General features: G+C 32.0%; 1 protein-coding gene across 27 annotated transcripts in view; it reads right to left on the bottom strand.

Annotated features, from left to right (window-relative positions):
* The window catches only part of SOX6 (SRY-box transcription factor 6), a 631508-nt gene that overhangs the window by 263866 nt on the left and 342476 nt on the right, over positions 1 to 25166 (bottom strand). For all 27 annotated transcript variants that reach the window (XM_076002133.1, XM_012780692.3, XM_012780698.3 and 24 more), the window contains one exon: positions 8619 to 8708. In XM_076002133.1, coding sequence (XP_075858248.1) covers positions 8619 to 8708 — 90 coding nt within the window. The remainder of the gene's footprint in view (positions 1 to 8618; positions 8709 to 25166) is intronic.

Raw genomic sequence — 25166 nt, 5'->3', positions numbered from 1 at the left:
TTCTACCATATTTCTCCACCCCTCTCTCTCATTGGGGTATAGATCAAGATAGACACCACTCCAGAGAGAAATTGTATTAACCTATATTACCCAACCTTTGCCTCATTTATATAGAAAAGGGTAAAAATGGAGTTATTTTAGTTGTTTGTGCATTGTGGGAGGGAGAAACAGCCCATAATCTATCTTCCTCTTTATCCCACTGCAGAATTCTAAAGCTTTGAAGAATTGGAGAACTACTCTGTATTATATCAAACAGAGGATTTAGAAACCAAGATTCAAACCCGACTTCCACGACATTCTGAGAGACCTCAAACAAGCTACTACTTAATTCCCTCAGGCTCATTTTACTCATTTTAAAAGTCAATATAATAATATTTTATTCACTGAGTTGTTATAAGAATCAAATAAAATAATATAAATGTTTTTATGCTTTGTAAACAATAAAGCATCTTATAAAATTCACTTACCATATTGCTTATTGATAGGAAATAGATAATATGTTGAAAATTAGTCTTCTAATTAAGAAAATATGATAAAATCTAGCATTAATTTGGAAGAAACCTTAGAAGGTCATTAAGAATAACATTTCAACACAGTAAGAATATCCTCTACAACATCTCTATTTAAAATTTTCCAGGGCTAAAATGTCTACTTATTTTATTTTATTTTATTTTATTAATTCATCTTTTCATCCATTTATTTATCTATTCAATAAATACTTATTGAACATCTATTTATATTTAGGCACTCTCTACTAATGCTGTCCAATCTTATCAATATCAGACAGGCATAATTTCTTCTTAAGTTCTTTTGTTTGTTAAGAACAAGTTCCCTATTACCCTAATCACCTGGACAGCATAAAAGTTATCCTCTTCTATGGAACAAAACTACAAACCAAATTACATGTACTAGGCCAAACTTCCCTAGGTTTTTAATTACTATGCACATTAAATGTTCAAGACTCTTCCCCATTCTAGTTATTCTGATAAATTCTAATGTAACAATAGAGCTTTTAAAACTATGGTACCCCAAGAAGGACACAATACTTCAGATACAACCAGATCAAAGCAAAGGTCTGAATATTTTATGCTGTATTTCATTTAAGTTCTTAATAATAAAGTTCTTTTGCAATACTTGTAATAATGTTAACCTGGTTTGAACCCTGTTTTCAGATTAATGCTATTAAATTCATGCCAATTATAGCATTCTATCTTCAATTAATACTGCTACTGGAAAGGAGACTTTATGTGAAAAAATGGTGGGAGCTGGAGTGGGATTTTCTCTTAAAGAATATTAAGAATGGTGATTAACAGAGGTGGGGAAGGAGGAAATAGGGAGATGTAGATCAGAGGGTATAAAAATGCAGTTATGTAGGAAGAATACGTTTATAGATCTAATGTACACTATAAGGACTAAAGTTAATACTCTATTGTACACTGAAATTTACTAAGAGAGTAGATTTTAGGTGCTCTTATCACAAACACAGAAAAAGGTAACTGTGTGATGGATATGTTAATTTGCTTGACTTTGACAATCATTTCACTAAATGTATGTGTGCCAAAACTTCATTCTGTACACCTTAGATATAGACAATTAAAAAAGAACATGAGATAAGACTCAGATACAGACCTATTAAAAATTCTATGATCTAGTGGTTTCTCAAACTGTAGCAGTATTCCAACTCCTATCAAGGCGTTTTAGAAATATTGCTTTAGCTAATTTAGATAAAAGAATTTTATGAGAAAGTACTGTTTTTAAAGTAAAAGCTAATGAGAAAATTATTAATTTTTTATTTCTTAATTATTTAGGAATATTAAGCTCCTTAGGTTGCAGAACTATTTTTCAATACTGCTCTAATCTATTCTACTGCCCATACTTTCCTCTCCTTCTAGCACCTGCCCATCACATAAAACTTTCCAATGGTAGTAACCAAGGCTGTGTTCCTCCCTTCCCCAGTTTCATTATACTCTATGACCCTAAAATAAGATGAAATACTAAGAATGATATACATATAGATAAGTTACAAAATAATGTAAATGTTGAATAGTTAGAAAATAATGGCTGAGAATTCAAACAACACAAAGTTATGGAATGCAAAAAGCTATTTCTTAGAAATACTTCCATGGCCCAAAGTACCTTTATTGTTAAATATTTTTTATTGAAGTATTCAATTTAGGAAATTACAAGGTATCAAAAAAACAAACAAAAGACAAAAATATAAGGAAAACAAGACAATAAGGGTAAAAACAAGATTAATTAATTGGTAAACTGAAAAGCAACAGAATTAAAAAATAAATCCAAAAATTGGACCCTTGGAGTAGATGGGGCAATAAATATTAATAGAAAAACTACTAGCAAGTAAAATTGGAAAACAAAAGAAAGAAAATAAATATGCAAAATTAAAAATGGGATATATAGCAGCAAATAAATAGAAAACTTAAAAGCTATCACATATTGAATCAATACTAACATATTTGAAAATTTTATGAAATTAATTTTCTAGGAAATTGGAATTTTTTTCTTAGAAAATACTTAGGAAAAATATTTTATAGCAAAACTGATGTAAAAAAAGTAGAAAATGTTAAAAAATATATCTTCAAAGAAAACTCTAGATCTAGATGTTTTACATTTTTCAGAATCTCAAGGACTAAGCAACTCACATGTTATCTATTCAATATTTTATTAATACATAGCCTAGAAAAGGAAGAAAACATTTCCAATTCAATTATGAACACTAGTAGTAAAAAATTAACAAAGATAGTACAAATAAAGAAAAATACAAACTAATCTCATTTATGATTATAGATGCAAAAATAACAACTATGATATGAGCAAATAACATTATGCAGTACATTAAAACAACACTAGACTATAATTAATCAAGATTTATTTCATCAATAAATTTGTAAAACAAAATCCAATAAGGCATGCTGTAAAATAAAATACAATTTCTCATAGAAACTCCTAATAGACTAAAATATTTTTTAAATGATAAAGAAAATCTTAAATCAATAGTCAACAGAATATTTTAATGTAAAATATTTTTTAAAATAATTAAAAACTAGACCAAAATATCTTCTATTAACTCTATTACTTGGTATTTTTCTGGACATTCTGGACAATGTATTAAGGAGGGCTTGCAAAGAGATATAAAACTACCATAAAAGAGGAAAAAACATATCAGCTGAAATATGACTAGACCTAATAAGTTTGATAAAGAGGGAAGTTACAGAATAAGCCTGGGAAAATAAATAAGCATAGTTCACTAGCATCCTAAACACAGTAACAAAAAGAAAATAGAATGAAGACTATCTCATTCACAAGAGGAAGCAAAAATATTAAATATTATGGGGAAAGCATCAAAGGAAATGTACAGAATCTGTATTTTACAAAAACAAAACTTGAGGGATATAAAACAATTGAATAAATGATTTTGAATGGAGATAGTCAATACTACAGCAATATCAGTTCACCCTGTTTTATATAAATGTAATATTACTTTTTTAAAAATCACTTTGGGATTTCTATTAACAGCATGATAAAATAAATCTAATATAAACTTTAGAGAAGTATGAAAATAACATAATGAAAAATTATGAATGTGGCCTTACAACACTTTTGAAATATACTATTAGGTTATTAAGTTATGAAATATCTGATTTCTTTAAGTACTAAGTTTGACAGTTGATATCTCTGACATTTCACTTTGACACTTCTTGTTTTATTTTTATTGTGAAGGTACATCCTCAGTCTTTCAACCACACATTTTGGCTTGTGATTATCTGTCAAATTTTTTTTAGAGTAATTTCTGTGAAATCATGGATAAGTCAAATATTTGTGTTATTTTCAAATATGAGTTCCATCATGGAACCAATGCAGCACAGAAAGCTCAAAATGTCAACTAAGTGTTTGTGAAGGATGTGGCTAATAAATGCACAGTACATCGATGGTTTGAGAAGTTCCGTTCTGGTGATTTTAATCTTGAACCTGAGCCACTCAGGCAACCTTACACCAAGGTGGATAATAATAAGCTGAAAGCTGAAGTGAAAGCAAATCCACCTCAACCTATGCATGAATTAGCAGCAAGGTTTGACGTTACTATTTCAACAATATTGGACCATTTGAAACAAATCGGCAAGGTAAAGAAGCTGGATAAATGAATACTGTATGAATTAAATGAGTGTCAGCAGACAAATCATCTCAAAGCTTGACTTTCTTTGCTGTCACAATATAAAGGAGAACCATTTCTACACTGTAGTGTTACATATTATGAAAAATGGATCCTTTTTGACAATCACAAGCATTTGGCACAACGGTTGGATAAAAATGTACCAGAGTCCAAAATCGAATATTCATAAAAAAAAAAAGCTAAAGATGTCTGTTTGGTGGTCCAGCGCTGATATTATCCACTACAGCTTCATGAAATCTATCATTCGATTACAGTGATGTCTACTGCAACTAATTGGATGAAATGATGAGGACGCTTGTGATTAAGCAGCTGAGATTGGTCCATAGAGACAGACCAATCCTTTTGCAAAACAACACTCAACCACATGTTGCATAAACAATGCTGCTCAAACTACAGAAGCTGGACTTGGATACTCTCTGTCATTCACTGTATTCACCAGACCTTGTACCAATTGACTCTCACTTCTTCCAGCCTTTGGACCACTTCTTGAAAGGAAAAATATTCAATTCTCAAGAAGCTGTGGAAAATGCCTGTTGTGATTTCATGGCCACTCGCTCACCAGGCTTCTTCGCTGCTGGTATAAACAAGCTACTGTTAAGATGGCAAAACTGTGTGGATAATTTAGGAGCATATTTTGATTAGCTGTACTGCTTCTTGTTTGAGATATGATAAACTACACTTTTGATATGAAATCAGACATTTCATATTTAATGACCTAATATAAAGTTACAGTGATTAATATAGCATCATACTAATAAAAGCTTAGATAGAAAGACCAATGGAATAGAACCAAAATCTGAGAAATGGTCCCAAATACACAGAGTATAAAAAACATGCTATTTCAACTCAGATGGGATAAGACGAATTATTTAATTAACAGCACAGATATTTGGATAACTGCTTTAAAAAATTAAGTTATATCTCTAGCTGACATTATACATCAAAATATATTTAAGAGAAATTAAAGAGTTAAATGTTTAAAAACACAGCCAACTGTAATTGGAAGAAAATGCAGCAGAATATTATCTAATTTCAGGATGAAAAACCCTTTCTAAACAAACTTCCAACAGAAAAAGCATTTAAAAAGGAATGGAACAATTGACAACAGAACCATAAAATAAAGCAAATGACAAAATGCAATGTATGTGACAAATAAAGGTTAATACTATTAAAATATATAAGAGCTCTTACACAACAGTAAGAACTGAACAAGTTCTTTAAAGGAAAAATGGGCAGCCAGCAAAAATATGTAGTTCACAAAGAAAGACACATTTAATTGCAAATAAATTCATGTAAAACTCTTCATTCTCACTAATAATCAAAAAAACTCATAAGTCAGCAATGATATGCTGCTTTCCCCCTATAAAGCTTGCAAGAAATTTTTAAAGTAATAATACTTGTTATTGAGAGCAAGAGAATAAGCCCCTGTAGATACTGCTGGTGAAAGCACAGAACTATACTGTTTCTGAAGGGTAATTGGCAATATGAATCCAAAGCTTTTAAAAACAGAACATACTCCTTTGCCTAGGAATTTCATTTTTAAGAATATATTCTAGGGAAATAACCACTAACAAGCTGAAAAGTCTTAATAAAAGGTTATACATGTTCAAGGTGCTCTTTATACTCACAAACAATATCTCACTTTATGAAATATTTACTGTCAACAAAAATATTTTAGGAGATGACCTAATCACAAGGAAATCCATAATATATCATTAGGTGGGGAATTATATTACAAAGACATAGTAAAGAAATGATTCTAATTTTATGAGAAAAAAATCTAACATATATGCATAAGTTAAAATTGAAAGGCTACATAGTAAGATGCAGGTAGAATTAAAGAACAATTATATTTTCTTTTGTGTGTTTTTCTATATATCTTACAAATAAATATATATGCATTTTATAATAAAAATAACTATTAAAAATACAGAATGCTTGAGGTATAATATTAAATACTGATAACTCATGATAGTATGTATTCTTTAATGATATAATTTAGATCACTTTAAAATTTCAGAATAATGATAACTAATTTAGGTGAATAAAAACTGGACTGGTCTCCATTATATTAAAAATATATGTTGAGTTTTGGCAGTGGTTGTATCAAACTATTTAAATACTACTTTAACTATTTTTTTATTTTTAAATTAATATGTTATTGGGGGCCAGGAACAGTGGCTCACGCCTATAATCCTAACACTCTGGGAGGCCGAAGCAGGTGGATCATTTGAGCTCAGAAGTTTGAGATCAGCCTGAACAAGAGCGAGATCCTGTCTCTACTAAAAATGGAAAGAAATGAGCCGGACTACTAAAAATATATAGAAAAAATTAGCCAGGCATGGTGGCGCATGCCTGTAGTCCCAGTTCCTCAGGAGGCTGAGGCAGAAGGCTTGAGCCTAGGAGTTTGAGGTTGCTATGAGCTAGGCTGATGTCATGGCACTCTAGCCTAGGCAACAGAGTGAGACTCTGTCTCAAAAAAAAAAGTTATTGTTATATTTTTTGGTATAGTACATATGATGACAAAATATTAGGATGTAAGGAGACAGTAATGCAAAATAAATCAAATTAAATTTAGTAAGAATGTTATCTTTTATACCCATAAAACTTAGAATAGCACACAAATGAAAGTTCACATACATAAAGAATCCAAAAAAAAATGTTAAAGAATTTGATAAGCTTAATTTTGCATGTGATTCGCTTTTGAGATTTAAGCATTTATTATCTAATATTAATACATTTTTGGATTTTAAATTCATAATTAGAATTAAATATAAAGAAATGTGGAAAGTGGGGGGTAATGATACCCTGAAATATAAAATTTGATGTTGAATAATAACATAATAAAATGTTAGCTTTCACATTACTAAGAGAAAGCAAGACCCCCCCATCATTCATGCTGGCAAAAGCTTATCTTTGCATAAACCATTTCTGTTCTCACTGTTATAAAACCAATGACTTTGGAAAGGGAAAAAAACAGAATGACGTGCAAAGTAGCAAACACCATGTTATTGCAGCTGGATAGAGAATATGTCACTAATGACTTTCTTTCTACCCATCAGTTATAAGTTGAGTTTCTTTTTTTTCCAAAATAGCAAATGGCCTTTATGAGTACAAAACAGAGGCATGGAAACTCAAAATAATATCCAATTTTGACTTGATTTTGATACTATATTAGTTCATAAAATGAGTTATTAGTTATTTATTGGGAAAAAGATGACTTCCTTTTTTCTCATTTGAGTTGAACATAAAACACCTGAACACTATGCAATTTTTATAGTAAATTCAAAATAACATTTACATCAGATAACTATCATCAAATTTTTCATTTTTACCAAGATATTATCCACAACCAATAGGAAGATTTACCTAAAGTTGTTTGATAAATTCAGAAAATTGATGTAATTAAGTTCCCAAATTATTAGTGTAAATCACAGTGATGACAGTCTGTAAAGGACGACTGATAGAATTAATGAATGGTCATGGATTCAATTCATGATGCAAAGAAACCAGTAATACAGTACTTCATCTTTATAAATGAATCAATAAGAGTTTGGTTAGTCAAGAAGTATAAATCCTGACAGACAGGGTAACTTAATACTGGAATGGATTGGGATTGTCCACTTCCTTAACATGTTTAAAAATAACAACAATCACATGTATTCAAAAATAAAGGCATCCTCATCTGAATCAGAGATCATGAAATGCTAAATCCCATGAAACTTGCTCAAGATTAATCAACATATGATCTTATGGGCATATTAATAATGGCAACTAGCACAATTTACACTCATGAATATTTTAAGTGCCCGGTACTATTCTAAGAGCTTTACATGTATTACAGTAACTCTTTTAATGAGTCTATGATGTAAGTACTATTATTATCCTCATTTTAGAAATGAGGAATATAAAACATAGAAGTTCAGTGGCTTGTCCAAAGTCACTCATCTAGTAAGTGACAGAGCCAGGATTTAAACCAAACTCAACAGGCTTCAGAATCTACCCACAAATCATTATGTGCAGCATATTCTATAAACCCTTTCAGAAGAAATGCAAATTAATTTAGATTCATAAATTAAGCTATTATGATTTTAAGAAGAAGAACAAAGATTATCTTTAACTTAATTTTCTCTTCATCTTTTGACATGCCTTTTTTTTTCTTTTTCATACTTTCTTGTTAAGTAAATAAATGAGGCAGTATATCCTATAAGTTATATGCTTATAGACTAAAACAAAGAGTGGGCAAAAATTTCATTCTGTCAACAGTACAAAGAATAGAAGTTCAGGGATACACTATACATTTACCCTCTCATATATAATCAAGTGTTAGAGGCAAGAATTTAGTGTTATGGTACAGAAGATCAGCCAATATACTGTTACACAAAATAACATCTCTGCATTGATATGTTTGATGTTTTTTATATTGTACCTTTAATTTCTCCAAGAAGTTCACTGGTATTGAGTCTTTCCATTTTTTCCTTCCAATCTTTTGAAAGTAGTTTTTCCATGCAGGAGGAATCTAATAAAATACAAAAATAAGTATTAAAAAATGTATAATACAAATTTCAGAAGGCCAGTTGCACAAAGCTGTTTTTGTTGCTGCTATTTTAACTGTAGGATATAGATAATTACATTATTCTATTATAAAATACCACAACTAAGTTTACTTTTAACAGAAAATTATTTAAAATACTGTCCAGGGGAAAAAAGATAAATGCTCAATAATCTTATTTTAGTACTATAATTCTATTAATATTTAATCAGTATTTGTCATTTCTCAGACTAAAGGACAGAAAAAGGAGCTCTTTTCTGAGTTTAACTCTAGATATTACTTTTAACCTAGTTGATTTTTTAAAAGTCCAAACAAAATTTATATGCAATGCAAGGAACAATGACATATCTTCAAGGGAGAAGCAGCCAATGAGTCTGTAACCACTTAGTCCTTAAAAAAGAAATCCAACTTCTGTAAAATAGCCATTTAGAACAAAATGAGAAGAAAGTAAAGATGTTCTCTGCCTCCCAGCAATGAAAACTGCTTAAACTTGTATATAAAAAGTACATATTTTTATTAAATTGTTTTTATTAAATAATAAATGCCTATTTGATTATTTGTCCTACTACATTTCTAAATAACACACTAGATTATATGGAGTGATTACACTTGTTTTTATAAAGATTCATAAAGGTTACAGAAACCAAAACTTCAGAATGTCCTAGTAATTACCAATTTTTTCTCAGTGAGTTATTTTTTTCTCGATGCAGATGGGTTTGCAACTAGAGCTTCTGCTTACAACTATTTACTTGTACCTTTTAAACCTCAAATCTTAACAAATAGGTCATGTTTCCAAAAGGGAATGCAGATTTAAATACTAAATCTTTAGTGCAAAGCATACTCCCATTAAACTTTAACATTCCAAGTGTCAAAATTCTGATAACTTCTTTTCAAAATTGTATTTAAAATGGTTACTCCAATTCCAAATGCCTTTTCTTTCTCATATCAGCACCTATCTCTTTAGCATTTTCCCTTTCATTTTTTTTTTTTTTCTCCAGCTTCTAAATCCTCCTTGAATTTTTCAGAATGACAGTAAGGTCAAGATGGATCTAAAGGGCTTTAGAAGCTAGATAAGCTGCAGAAAAAGACAGTGAGCCCTGGTTAAGAGATGAGAAGACCAATGAGTGGTTAGAAAGTATTGGTGAAAAACAATTAACATTTATCCATGACACAATCAATCAATCAAGGAATGGATGGAATCCAGATCAGTGTGTCATGAAATGTTTGGCTGATGAAGAACAACCACACTAGCTAGCTATCATAGAAGCCAAAGTTCTTTCTAAAAAGAAGTCAGCTTTATTTTATTAAGTGAAAACTTATTGCCCCTTCCCTTATTCTCCCCTCCTCTTTTCCTTTCTTCTTGCCTTCCTTCTTTCTTCCATGCTTTCCTATTATTTTCTTAGGCTTCAACAAGTGATCTACTACTGTGCTTCAAAAATTGAATACTGAGGGACCTTCCAATGGGGCCTGCATGCATATGCAAATGTTCAGGTTGTAATTAATTGCCAAAATAATATGTTTTGTTCACTACCTGTTTTGTTTTTATACTAAAGTCATAAAAAAGATAATACTAAGTTTAAAACCTAAGAAGTAAATCCTCAAAGCCATACTTCTCAGAGATTACTTTTTCTCAAATCAGGTTTGAATTTCTGAGAGAGATTGATGTAACATTAAATTATGGATAAGAATAGCCAACAGGAAGTCTTTAACTTCATATCCTACCCAATTTTGTCACATTCTTAACCCTTTCATACATGTTCTATCATTGCACTAAACTAACAATAATTGATACATATGCAAAAACATAACTGGTTTGATTAAAATTTGGGTTGAAAGCAAATATTATAGCAGTCAAAGACAAAAGCCCAACTTATTTGTAATGATCACAAATTCAGAGCCAATCCATATACTATGATTAAATAAACAATACATATAAAAACAGGCTAGGCTACATCTCTCATTTCTATAAATAGTCCTAAAATCTTTTAGAGCTCCAAGAAAAAAATGTTGAAACTTCATGGGAGAAAATAGAACTATATAGACAACAGGAACACACACTTCAAACACAAATCAAACTATGTAAACACAGCTTTACATACAAGCTACTCACTAATAAAATGGTTAATAACTTCAAAGCATTTCACATTCCTATTATAAATTAATCCTTACTATAATGCTGACTTACTCTAGCTATATGAGTTCCTGTTTCAACAGAAGAAACTAAGGGAAAAAATAAAGCAGCCTTTGCATGTCTACATTTACAGTCATGAAAATATTTAATAACAATCACTGATTGCCTTTATATATAGGACAATAAAAGTCACTACAGAGAACCGTATCAATGTTTAATCTCAGTACTACGACATTCCAGGAAGACTCGAAATTCTAAGGAAGTCTGTCGAAAAATTATCTGATTTTTTTCCTGATTACCTAACTGCCAAACCTCTAAGGGCAAACCACAGTTGGTGCTAAGAGCTCTCTATGTTATAATGTACAGCAAGTAAGATGAGTGAAAAAAGTCCAGAAGAAGTAGATTGTTACCAGGTACTGCACAGGCAGAGGACACTACTAAAACCAATGAAAGGTTTCTAATTTGAAATGAGGACATATGTAATAGACACAAAGTTACAAATGAAAATTTATATTTTCAAATTTCTCACTCAAAAAGATATCCAGGTAAGGATACAAATTAAAAGTAAGAATTCACTGCTCCAAACTCCCAGCCCCCACCACATCCTTCAACTACATTAATAGGAAAGTAGTTTTACAGAAGTAACTGATCAGATCAGACTTTGTCCTATTCTGATCCAGCACAAATGCAAACACCAAAAAGGTAAAAATAAAGAAGTCCTCTTTGCACTACATACATGGGGAGAGTAAGAACATGCTGAGGGGCTTTAACATAGCGGTCATGTAGCATTCCAAATGGAAAAAAAAAACTACTGAACTTTCCTAAGATACTCTTGGGATTATTTTACACACATAAATACGTTTACATAATTAATTTGAAAACAATATAGTTACAATGGCACCACCAGCCTCAAAATAATGAAACTATATGCAGTAAATTTTGTTATTTGAGTTTGACTATTCAAAGTTTAGTGTCTTTGAACTGTCTTTGACTGAAATATAGGAAAGGAACTACATGCCTTTTGAAAATTGAGATAAAGAATCACAATGTTATAACATAAAAAAATGTCACCATAATATGTAAATATTTTTAGATGAATGTAAACAATAATGCTAACATATTAATGTGGAAATTGCCAAAAATAATTCCTGTTACTTTGAAAAAATTTGTTTCCATTAGCCAATACTTATTCAATGAATTAAAGGACTTTATATCTGTCTTGTTTTATTTTTATAAATAACAGAAATTAAAACATGACTATCAAAACTCAATAGCTACACTTCAGTTCTCATCTATATTTTAAGCAAAGATGTAAAGGTTTTGATATGCCATAAATTATCAGTTGCATGGTAGTTAAACCAGGAGTTTCTGGGTTTTTTCTTTTCCTTTGCAAATTTAAGTTTTTCTCTTTCAAGAAATTTCTTCTAAGAGCAAAAAGAAAGACATAATTTAGAACTATTTTATTTTTTAATTACCCTGCATAATGGATTGCAAAGCAATGTTTCTGCATCATAAATACCTAGGTTTCAGGCCAGGTAAGTCAAGAATGCTTTATAGAGGTTTAGTAATGTTTTTGCCTACTAATAATTTCTTGATGTAAGAGAAATGCAAAGTAAGATTATATAAGATATCTATTTCCTAATTTGTATGATAATATTTTAGGAACAATATTAATTACTCCTAGTTAGACAAACGACAGCAGTATTAATATCTATTCTGTTCAAAATAAAAGTATTTCAAATGGATCAGAGACAGTAAATAAGTCATTAAAATTAAAGCATGAGGAAGAGGAAAAGATAATGGAAAAAATATTTATTGTACTTTAAAACAATTTACCTATAAGTAAACATTTATTCTTTTTACTTCAAAGTGATATTTAAACTTAGAAATGCTAAAATATGAGAAATATAACATAAACATATCTTTAAAATATTTTAGTGCAAAAAACAATGACTGCTGCCCTTGTATGCAGATTTCCTATTGCTTTATTTAATCTTTTAAGAAAATAGTAAAGCAATTCCTTTTATTTTTACCATAGGAATCATAGGTTTCAAATGCAATAAATTTTATAAGTATCCAAGAATAATGATAATTTATCAAAAGTACCCATGACTTGGATTACAACTAAATCCAACAATATATATTTATACCCCCACTAATTATTCATCCCACATTTTTCATTAGGAAACAGAGATGCACATGCCAGTTACTGTACATTTTTCCACAGTGGCAAGTGCTCCACAATACAGTGGGATAAAATTGGAGCTTGGAGAGCTTGAAGAGCACTCTTAAATTTTAATTAAAACCCTCCAAGCTCACTAAAAATAATTAGACACTAAAATGTGCCAGTTTTATTTTGAAGTCACTATAACGTACAAAGCACACTCCCTAACGACTGTTCATGCTCTTCTCTCTCTCTCTCTCCCTTTCTCTCCCACTCCTTCCCTCTCCCCCGCCCCTCTTTCCAATGAAACAACTGATTTTCCAAATAAGAACAAGGGGGTATAAATAGAGGCTGTTTTCAGGCCTGCTCTTCATGCTGGGAGGCTGACAGAAAAGACAGCAGAGTGGGTTTTTCAGACTGCACCAAATAAACCTAGAATAACTTCCCGAACCCAGAGTGCGAATCACTAGATAAAATTCAGTCTGCAAATAACACCATGAGTTATATCACTGATCTTTTTTGATCCAAAAGCCAAACCTTTAACCTCTTAAATGTTTTTGCTATCTTAAAGTATCTCATACAATGCTATATTCCATCCTATTTTTAGCCAAGCAGCAAGAGAAAGCATGCCTTTCCCATACAGCAGGGCAATGATATAAACATCAACACAGATGCTCTGCCAGGAAGAGCTGGACTTCTCAAGCACTTGATCATTAAGGAATGCACCAACTGTTTTGGATAATCTCGTGCCAGCTCCCCTTTTGCTCCACACTCCCCTCTGGGAGTGGCCAATCTTGTCCTGGTCCTAATTTTTCATTTTACTCCTCCATAACCCCCCCATCCCCAAAAAGATGAGAAATGGCATTTATGCCTAGCAATGAAAAAGCAGGCTCACTTCCCCAAACAGACCAAAACTTTAAAACAATTAACCCTCCCCTCTTCTTTCAGATAAATTACTAAGTATAAAATGCAATCTGTTTCCTTTGTTTACTCAATATGAACAATTTGTAAATGACTCAAGGATAAAATTCAGAAAATGTGGTGCTAAATTAGAACCATTATAAACATGCTAATGACTCAATGCTGGAGTAAAACATGCATGATCGGTGTGAAAAAATAGATTTAGTTCCTGTGAAATTCTGTTGTGCTGCCTTAAAATGATTTGGTCATTAAATCAGATATATTCCTTCCAGGAAAAATGTTAATTCCACAACCATTTTACTAGATAATATACTGTGAGTGTGTGTGTGTGTGGGGGGGGGGGCAATGGAAATGTCATTAGAACTGTTAGATGCAAGATTTTGGCATGTTCATAAGGGAAAAAATGCCCCACATTTGAAATCTGCCAGAAATATACTTATAGACATCACCATATTTGGTACAATATTCTCTCTCTACACTATTTTTATCTACCAAAGTCTTTGATAATTTTTCACACACATTCCTTAAAACTGGTACTTAACATAACATTCATGGAAGGCATACTGTACTATATGTACAGGTAAGAGGTATCTCTTCCATCTGCTTTCCAAGGCTGCCTAGTACCTAAAACAGTAATCATTCAAAACGAAATTCCTCTTGCATTTCCTTCCAAAGTACAACTGTTACCAATGCCAGTATATTATAGAAAAAGAGGGAAACATATAGCAGGTGATTTAGAAACAGCCTACTGCCACAGCTAGAAGAGACTTCAATGATCATTAAGACCAACACCCTCATTTCAGAAATAAGGAAACAGAAGCAAGATAAGGAAGTCACCTGCCTTGCCAAGGTCAAAAGTTGGTGACAGATCCCTGACTGCAGTTCAGTGCTCATTTAACTGACATGACCATTTAAATCATTATTTGAATGTGGGTTTTATATTCTCTACAATGTAGCATACAATAGTGGAAAATGAATAATTTTGTACATAGTAGTAATTGCTTCAGATACGAAGTGAAATATTCATTCTTGGGAGAGGGGTGCTAAAAATTCAAGATATTTCAGTGAAAGGCATCAGCCGATTCTCCCATACACACTCAATTATGCTGGTCTTCCTGATCCTCCATATTTCTTTTTCCATACTGCTTTACTTTTTTGGAAGTAAAAGCTTTTCTTTTGTGAATATCATCCACTAAGGAATCAACAAGATGATTAAAAATACTGTTGAATTCAAAAGGTAATTCCTTCTAAAATGAGTTTTATTTTCATCTATAGGAAGTACATGTGCAGCTTGAAGCCTTGGTTTTCCACTTATAGCTCATTGCCTATGAGGCCTTCAAATATGCCATAATTTTAGTGGAATAAAAATGTCCCATTGGAAACTATGCCTATCCATATTGCTAAAACATTACTCATCATCATACCTTTTCTAAACCTTATTTTCTGATACTGTTATTTGGGTTCTATACCTGTTTAATTTATTTTTACTTATTTATTTATTTTATTATTTTTAATTTTATTTATTTATTTCTTTTAGAGATGGTTTCCCACTATGTTGCCCAGGCTGATCTGAAGTCCTAACCTAAGCTCCAGTGATCTTCCTACCTCAATCTCCCAAGTAGCTGGAGCTACAGGTGGATGCCACCACACCCAGCTATTTTTAGTCTTTGAAATACATATTTAACTGCTTTTTAAAAAGAATATTGAACTGTAGAAACAATTTTTGTGTGTCCAATGTGTCATGCACTCTTTCTTTTGGTTTCTTTGGGAAAGTATTTCTGAATGCCACTATTGTCTTCAAGGAGTAGTCAATCACCATTCTCTATTGCCTGTGTTCTACTGTGGAATTTGACCCAGTTAAAATTCTCTGCTGGAACTATCTGGAGAGCTCTCTCATGCTTTGGTTGGAAGCTACAAGCATTTGGACTTAGAATCGTCATTATTGCTCTACCTGGCACACAGATAGAGCTTATATACAATAAATGTGAATAAAGCCAAAAATACAAAGAAAAGTAGAAAGGAACAGCGGATAGAGAAAAAAATATTTATATTATGTAAAGATACATGTTAGTACACTTACATGCAAAATTAGCCAAAGCCAAATTCTTTTCCTGAGCTTTTTGATAATGTAAGCCAATATATTCCTACTAATTTGAGTTGAGTTTCCACAAGTTACAACTTTAAAAAAATCTAAATAACATGAAAAACATAACCAAATGTATCATACACACACACAAATGTGTTATGTTCTAAAATTTAATCATCTAGAAACCACCAAAGCATTAAGTTGTACTACCATATTAAAAAATTTATTATGTATATAGGCTGGGTGCAGTGGCTCATGCCTATAATCTCAGCACTTTGGAAGGCTGAGGAGGGAGGATCGCTTGAGGCCAATAGTTTGAGACCAGCCTGAGCAACATAGGGAGGCCCTATCTCTACAAAAAATAATCAAACATTTATTATGCATACGTCATGAGCTGCATAACAACAGACTGCATAAATGACAGTGGCGTCATAAGATTACAATATATTTTCACTATACTTTTTCTATGTTTATATACACATATTTACCATCATGTTACAATTGCCTACAGTCTTCACTACATTAACATGCTGCACAGCTTTGTAGCCTAGGAGCAATAGGCTCTACCATATAGCCTAGGTGTGTAGTAGACTATGCCATTTAGGTTTGTGTGAGTGAACTCAATGTTTGCACAACAACAAAATCACCTAATGACCCATTTCTCTGAAGGTATCCTCATTGTTAAACCACAAGTGACTGTGCCTTGAAATAAACCTCTTGATTTGTTGAAAGATAAGCAAAGACTTGAAGGTAAACTGTTACAGCATTGCTATTCACAATTATTTATCTATATTAATTAGGGTTTTCTGAACATGATGCAACCAAAAGAAAATACAGCAGAAATAAAGTGAAAGCTGCGGCTCATTTAAAACAATTCTACCTGATATCCACAACCCCCAATTTTAAAGGTTTTGTGTTCAAAACAGCCTCATTGTTCCGGTTAATTGACTTTATATTTAATGTTATAAAATTTATTTTAAAATAAAATTTTACTGACAAAATATCCTTTTTTATCTGTTTTACATACATATTGACAATCCACAAAAGATCTATTTAAAAGAAGGCTACATTCCTCAATTGGGTTTTAAGGACCCTCCATAGTTTGTCACCAGTGATTAATTTTCTATCGCTCCAGCTATATAAAACTCTTTGTTCTATTCAAATGAGTACACCAAGCATGTCTCACTCCCCTGTACATACCTGTGCTTTTTCATTTCTACCCCTCATAACATCCTCCCAACATGAATGTCTCCCCACTTCTTGACATTTATGAAAAACCGTCCTATTCTACAGTGCCTACATCATATACCACCTTCTCAATTAGCCTGGATTCATCACTTCAAACAAATTCTGATCTCCTGAAAACCAAAATAATTAACATTTGTTGAGAAAATATTATTAATATATGTTAGGCATTATACTTTTTATATTCTTTTCATCTAGCAACTCATTTAACTGAATTTCATAACTCTCTTCTACATCTACCTCTACTGCTATTTATCAATGTTCACCACCATATAATTATCAAGTTTTCATACCACATTACCCTAACTAAATGTTAAGTTCCTTTATGGTCAGGGAATGTTTCTGATACCACTTTGTTTCTTCCATATTGCTTAACCCAGAGCTCTGCATATAGTAAGTGCTACAACAAACTCACTGATATACTGAAAGAGATCACATTTATTACATGTCAAGCATCAACAAAACTAGTTTTTAAATTAACTAATTTGAGGCTGAACAGTGTGGCTCATGCCTATAATCCCAGTACTTTGAAAGGCCAAGGCGGAAGGATCCCCTTGAGCCCAGGAGTTCTAAACTGCAGTGAGCTGTGATTATACCACTGCACTCCAGCCTAGGTGACAGAGCGAGACAGTCTCTAAAAAAAAAAGGTGTCAACTATATTGAGGCATAATTTGCATATAATAAAAAATACCCATTTTAAATGTAAATTTAACAAATTTTGTCAAATTATATATTCATGTAGCTACCACAGATCATTTTCAAAAAGTTTCTCATGCTCACTTTTTAATCACCTACACTCCTGGACTCATGCATCCATTGATTTAATTTCTATCACTATAAAATAGGTCTGCCTATTCTTGAATTTCATAAAAATGAAAGTATGCAATATGTATTTTTTTGGATATGAATTCATTCACTTGGAATAAAGTTTTTGATATTCATTCATGTTACAGCATATATTAGTAGTCTGATCCTTCTTATTAATGGGTAGATTTCCAAAATTATATGAATATGCTACAATTTGTATCTCCTTTCATCTGTTTATAGATATACGGGTTGTTTCCAGTTTGGGGCTGTTAGAAATAAAACTAATATGCAAATTCATTCACAATAAATATATACTTATTTTTTCCCTTTAAAACTAGAATTTCAGGAGGCTGCAGTGAGTGGCTCATGCCTATAATTCCATTACTTTGGGAGGCCTAGGTAGAAGGATGCCTTGTGGAGCAGGAGTTCAAGACCAGCCTGGGCCACTAGTGAGACTGTGTCTCTACCAAAAAAAAAAAAAAAAATTAGCCTTTGTACTCCTGGCTACTCAGGAGGCTGAGGCAGGAGGATTGCTTGAGTCCAGGAGCCAGGAGTTCGAGGCTGCAGTGAGCTATGATCTATGATTGTGCCACTGCACTCTAGTCTGGACAACAGAACGAGATCCTGTCTCCCAAAAAATAAAAAAAGGAATTTCCTCTAAAAGTAGGGTAGTTCTATGCCTGGCTTTATAAGAAACTGCCACAAAGTTTTCCAAAGTGGTTGCACCATTTCATACTTCCACCAACAATGTATGAGAGTTCGTGTTGCTTCATATCCTTACCAATATGTCTTAGTGTTAGAATGGCTATCTCAGTGTGGATTTATTAATAACTTACATTTCCTTAATGATTAGGATATTTAGCATATTCTCAAATGCTTATTATTTATACATCTTCTGTGAAATGTTCAAATATTTTGCTCACTTGTATATTGGGTTGTTTGCCCTTTTCTTCATGAGCTTTAAGAAGTCTTCATATATTTATATATTATTATGTGTTATATATTTACATAATATATTTATGGTTATATTATTTTCTGTATTTACACTTATGTATTATCTATTATATACTTTTATCTAAGAGTTATTTATATATGACAAGTCTTTTGTCAGGTATCTGTATTGTGTAACATATACAAGGTGCCCCAAAAGTCACCATACATGGGGAAAATGGGAAACTGTAACTAAATGTACCTTTATTTACAAAATATTCATTACAAAATTCCCATTTTCCTTATGTATGGTAACTTTTGGGACACCTTGTATTGGGATGCCCTGTGTTTACCTAGTCTACAATGTGCCTTTTTATTTTCACAAAATGTCTTTTGAGGAGCTACAGTTTTTATCTTGATGTTATCCAACTCTCAATTTTTTCTTTATGGTTACTTTTTTCTGAATCTTCTCTATGAAATCTTTATATATACTAAGATCACAAAGGTTTTCTCCTAGGTTTTCTTCTAGAAGCTTTATAGTTTTAGTTTTAGATTTCGGTCTACAATCCATTTTGAATTATTTTGTGTGTATGCTATGAGGTAAAGGATAAAGTTAATTTTCTTTCATATAAATATCTAGTTGTTCAAACATCTTTCCCCATTGAGTTATCTTGGCTTCATTGATGAAAAACAAATGACTGTATGTGTGTGTGAGTGTGTGTGTGCATATGTGTCTATTTCTAGATTGTCAGGTCTGTTCTAATGATCAATTCATTATACTTACATTGCCAAACTCTTTTGATTGCTGTGGCTTTATAGTAAGTCTTGAAATCACACAGAATAAGACTCTTTTTTAATTTCAAATTTATTTTGGCTATGATAGGTCCTTTGCACTTCCAGATACTTTTTAGAATTGATTGCCTACCAAAAAAATATTTTCTGGAATTTTGATTGTACTTGGCTTGAATTTATAGGTCGATTTTAAACCTTTATTATTGTTTAACATTAGCATTTAAAGCTGTATATTTCCCTCTAAGTACTATTTTAGCTGAATCCCACATATTTTGTTAGGTTGGATTTTCATTATCATTTAGTTTTAAATATTTTATAATTCTCCTTGTTCTTCCTTTAGTAAACTTTTTTAGAAGTATATGGTTTAATTTCCAAATATTTAGAGTTTAAAAATTTTCCTTTGATTATTAATTTGTAATTTGATTCCATGTCAAAGAATTTACTTTTTATAATTTTAATTCTTCTATGCTTATTGAGACTTGTTTTATAGCCCAGCATATGTTTTACCTTGGGATGTTCCTTATTCACTACATAAGAATAATTACTCAGAAGGTTCCGAATGAAGGTAGTGCTCTATCAATGTCAATTAGATCAAGTTGATTGATAGTTTTGTTCAGGTTTTACATTCTTATGGATTTTCTGTCTACTTGTTTCATCAAATTCTAAAAGAAGGCCGGGCGCGGTGGCTCACGCCTGTAATCCTAGCTCTTGGGAGGCCGAGGCGGGCGGATTGCTCAAGGTCAGGAGTTCAAAACCAGCCTGAGCAAGAGCGAGACCCCGTCTCTACTATAAATAGAAAGAAATTAATTGGCCAACTGATATATATATAAAAAATTAGCCGGGCATGGTGGCGCATGCCTGTAGTCCCAGCTACTCGGGAGGCTGAGGCAGAAGGATCACTCGAGCCCAGGAGTTTGAGGTTGCTGTGAGCTAGGCTGACGCCATGGCACTCACTCTAGCCTGGACAACAAAGCGAGACTCTGTCTCAAAAAAAAAAAAAAAAAAAAAAAAAATTCTAAAAGAAGAGTGTTAAAATCTCCAACAATAATTAGACTGTGAATGTTGTTTTCATTTAGTTCTGTCAACTTTTTGTTTCATATGTTTAGAACCTCTACTATTAGATATACAGACATTTAGAAATGTTATGTCTTCTTGATAAATTGACTCTTTAATCATTATAAAATGTCTGGCTTTATGTTTGATAATATTCCTTTTTCTGGAGTCTAATTTTATAATAAAATAGCCATTTCAGCTCTTTTATCATTACATGGTGTATCTTCACCAATCATTTTACTTTTAACGTATCTATATTTTTATATCTACTGTGTTTCTTGTAGTCAGCATATTGTTTTTTTAAATCCAATCTGATAATCTCTGCCTTTTAAAATTTAGTATAATTAGTCCACTTACATTTAATGTAATCACTGTTAATATAGTTTAAGTCTCCTATCTTGGTATGTTTTTCTATATTTTTTTCTGTTCTTTGCTCCTTTTCCCCTTTTTCTTGCCTGTTTTTTAATTAATTTAAATTTATTTTAGAATTCCATTTATCTTCTCTATTATTTACTAGCTATACCTCTTTATTTCAGTATTTAAGTGATTGATGCAGGGTTTACAATATACATCTTTAACATATAACATTCTACCTTTACATAGTATAGCATTTAAAATATAATGTGAGAAACTTAAAAATACCCATAGTTTGTATTATTGTTGTCATGCATTTTACTTCTAACATGTTCTAAATCTCAAAATATATTTTTATGCTATGGAGTCAGTTATATTTTAAGCAAATTAATTATTATTAATATTAACAACTTTTATGTTTGCACTCAGATTTACCACTTACAGAATGCTTCATTCATTTCCTTTTAAAATCTGAGTTTCCATCTAGCGTTATTTTCTTCAGCCAGAAATTTGTTTTTAATTTCTTATAGTTAAGATCTTCTGACAATAAATTCTCTGAACTTTTGCTTGTCTAAAATGTATTTCACCTTCAGACTTAAAGAATATTTTTGCTAATTACAGATTTCTAGGTTGAAATATTTCTCTTTTTTTAGGACTTCAAAATATGTCATTATAATCTTCAGGGTTGGACTGTTTCTGATGTGAGGATCATTTCTATCTTTGTTCCACTGTAAATAATGTATCTTTAACTACTTTTAAGACTCTCTTTCATTAGTTTTCAGCAATTTGATTTTGATATGCTTTGGTATAAACTTTTCTTTGTGTTTATACTTCTTGAATCTGGAGGTTTATATTTCTTAACAAGTTTATAATTTTCCATCGATTATTTCTTCAAATCTTTTTATGTGTTTATTCTCATCAGGCATTCCAATTAAATCAATGGTACAGCATGAGATCTCATAGGCTATAAGGTTCTGTTCATTTTTTTCCTACCTCTTTTTTTCTCTATTCTTCTGTTTGGATAGTTTCTATTGCTCTGTCTTTAGTTTCACTATTATCTTAGTCTGCAATTGATTATCTGAATTTAAATTCTCTAAGTATTGTAGTTTTCAGTTCTTCTATATCTCTGTGTTCTTTTTTATTGTTTCAATTTCTCTCTTCATTAGGTTCATATTTTCCTTTAAATCCTTGAATATATTTATAATAGCTATTTTAATGTCATCATCTGCCAATCCATGATCTCTGTAATTTCTGCATCTCTTCATATTAATTTTTTTCCTGCTTACATGTTCAATTTTCTCACTTCTTCATATGTATTTTTACTGCATACTAGATAATATGTGTATTACATGGCTGAGTGTTTGGAATTTGTTCTTTTAAGAATTTTGAACTTTCTTCTGATGGGCATTCATTTAATCACAGCTCATCTTGATCCTTTTGAGGCTCATTTTTCAGCTCTGTTATGGTGACTATAGAATAGTCTTTTTTTTATTTTAGCGTATTATGGGGGTACAAGTGTTAAGGTTACATATATTGCCCATGCCCCCTTCCCCCCTCGAGTAAGAGCTTCAAGTGTGTCTATCCCCCAAATGTTGCACATCTTACTCGTTGTGGTTGTATATACCCATCCCCTCCTCCCCCCTCCTACCCTCCTGACACCCGATAAATGTTACTCCTATATGTCCACTTAGGTGTTGATCCATTAATACCAATTTGCTGGTGAGTACATGTGGTGCTGGTTTTTCCATTCTTGAGATACTTCACTTGGTAGAATGGGTTCCAGCTCTATCCAGGAATATACAAGAAGTGCTATATCACCATTGTTTCTTAAAGCTGAGTAGTACTCCATGGTATGCATATACCACATTTTATTAATCCACTCATGAATTGATGGGCACTTGGGTTGTTTCCACAGCTCTGCAATTGTGAATTGTGTTGCTATAAACATTCGAGTGCAGGTGTCTTTTTCATAAAGTGACTTTTTTGATCTTTTGGGTAGATGCCCTGTAGTGAAATTGCTGGATCAAATGGTAGATCTACTTGTATCGCTTTAAGGTATCTCCATATTGCTTTCCACAGAGGTTGAACTAGTTTGCATTCCCACCAGCAGTGTAGGAGTGTTCCTCTCTCTCCGCATCCATGCCAGCATTTATTGTTTGGGGACTTTTTGATAAAGGCCATTCTCACTGGAGTTAAGTGATATCTCATTGTGGTTTTGATTTGCATTTCCCTGATGATTAGAGATGTTGAACATTTTTTCATATGTTTGTTGGCTATTATTCTGTCTTCTTTTGAGAAGTTTCTATTCATGTCCTTTGCCCATTTTTTGATAGGGTTGTTTGATTTTTTCTTGCTGATTTTCCTGAGTTCTAAATAGATTCTAGTTATCAGCCCTTTATCAGATGTGTAGCTTGCAAAAATTTTCTCCCATTCTGTGGGTTGTCTGTTTGCTCTCTTGACAGTTTCTTTGGCTGTGCAGTAGCTTTTTAATTTGATCAGGTCCCATCTGTTTATTTTTGTTGCTGTTGTGATTGCCTTTGGGGTCTTCTTCATAAATTCTTTGCCTAGGCCAATGTCTAGAAGAGTATTTCCAACTTTTTCCTCTATAATTCTAATAGTTTCGCATCTAAGGTTCAAGTCTGTTACCCAGTGTGAGTTGAATTTTGTGAGAGGTGAAAGGTGTGGGTCTTGTTTCAGTCTTCTACATGTGGCTATCCAGTTTTCCCAGCACCATAGGACTAGTATCCCCACTCCAAAAGTGTGTCCTTTCTGGGTCTCTACCAAATACTCATGTGTTCATTGAAAACACTCCACTATAGTAAGTTGGAACTTAAATGTTTCCCAGTAATATGTAGAACCTTAAAATTTTTCAGCTCACTAGTTTTTCTTATCCAAGTAGTTGTTCTTTACCCAGCCTCTTATAGTCATACCCTATTCGTGTACAGCTTAGTACTCAGCCAAACACTTAAGAGGACTCCTGGGAAGATTTTTACAACTCTTTCTCTGTATAGCGCCTTCACTTTTAGAATCCACCCTGAAAATTAGAGCCACTACAATTTCCTCAAACTCTGGTCTCTTACTGCTCAGCTCAGTAAGGCTGCCCTATTATACTTCCACTGCCTTTCCCTGTATCGGGATCTGATAAATGCCACCAGATAGAAAGCCAAGCTAATCTTGGGCTCACTTTGTTTTTCTTCCCTCATATATTACAGTCTTGTGCTTCCTGTTTTCTATTCTTAAAACAGTTGTTACATACAGTTGATCAATATTTTTTATTGTTTATATTACAAGGTTAATTCTAGTACCAATTATTCCTTTATGGCCAAAAGCAGAAGTAGAATATTACTTTTTAAAAAGGATGTTGTCTCAGAACATTATTCTCTACCATATCATTTTTAAAAATATGTTTTAGGGAGTTTCCAATTAAGTTTCTATTAATATTTTGGCTTTTTTAAAGGCAGAAGGGAAACCAATCTTTATAAAGGATTTGACTGTCACAGAATTTTATAAGACATAATTGCAAACCATGGCCATATATTTTTAGAATAACAGAATATCAAAGCTAAAAGAGCTTCTGAAGATTTAACATAATAGGAAATTGTAGACTCAAAACAAAATACTAGAAATTAAATTACTTATAAATGGATTAAAGATAGTGAAAAGTAATGAAAAACACAAGCTTACTGGATTGTTTACCACAGAGAAACTTTAAATATAAGAACACAAAAAGATTGAAGGTAAAAGGAAAAAAAGGATTATGTTATATAAACACTAACCCAAAAAAAGCTGGTGTAGATATATAAACATCAGACAAATATACTCTAAGACAAGAGGTATCACTAAAGATAAAGAACAACATTACATAATGATAAAAGGATCAATCAATCCAACAGTCCTAAAATTATACATAATCAATGACTGACAAGGCTGACAAAGAAAAAT

The sequence above is a fragment of the Microcebus murinus genome, chromosome 4 (genome assembly GCF_040939455.1).
Source record: "Microcebus murinus isolate Inina chromosome 4, M.murinus_Inina_mat1.0, whole genome shotgun sequence".
In the NCBI taxonomy this organism is placed as follows: Eukaryota; Metazoa; Chordata; class Mammalia; order Primates; family Cheirogaleidae; genus Microcebus; species Microcebus murinus.
This window is presented reverse-complemented; position numbering and strand designations above follow the sequence as displayed.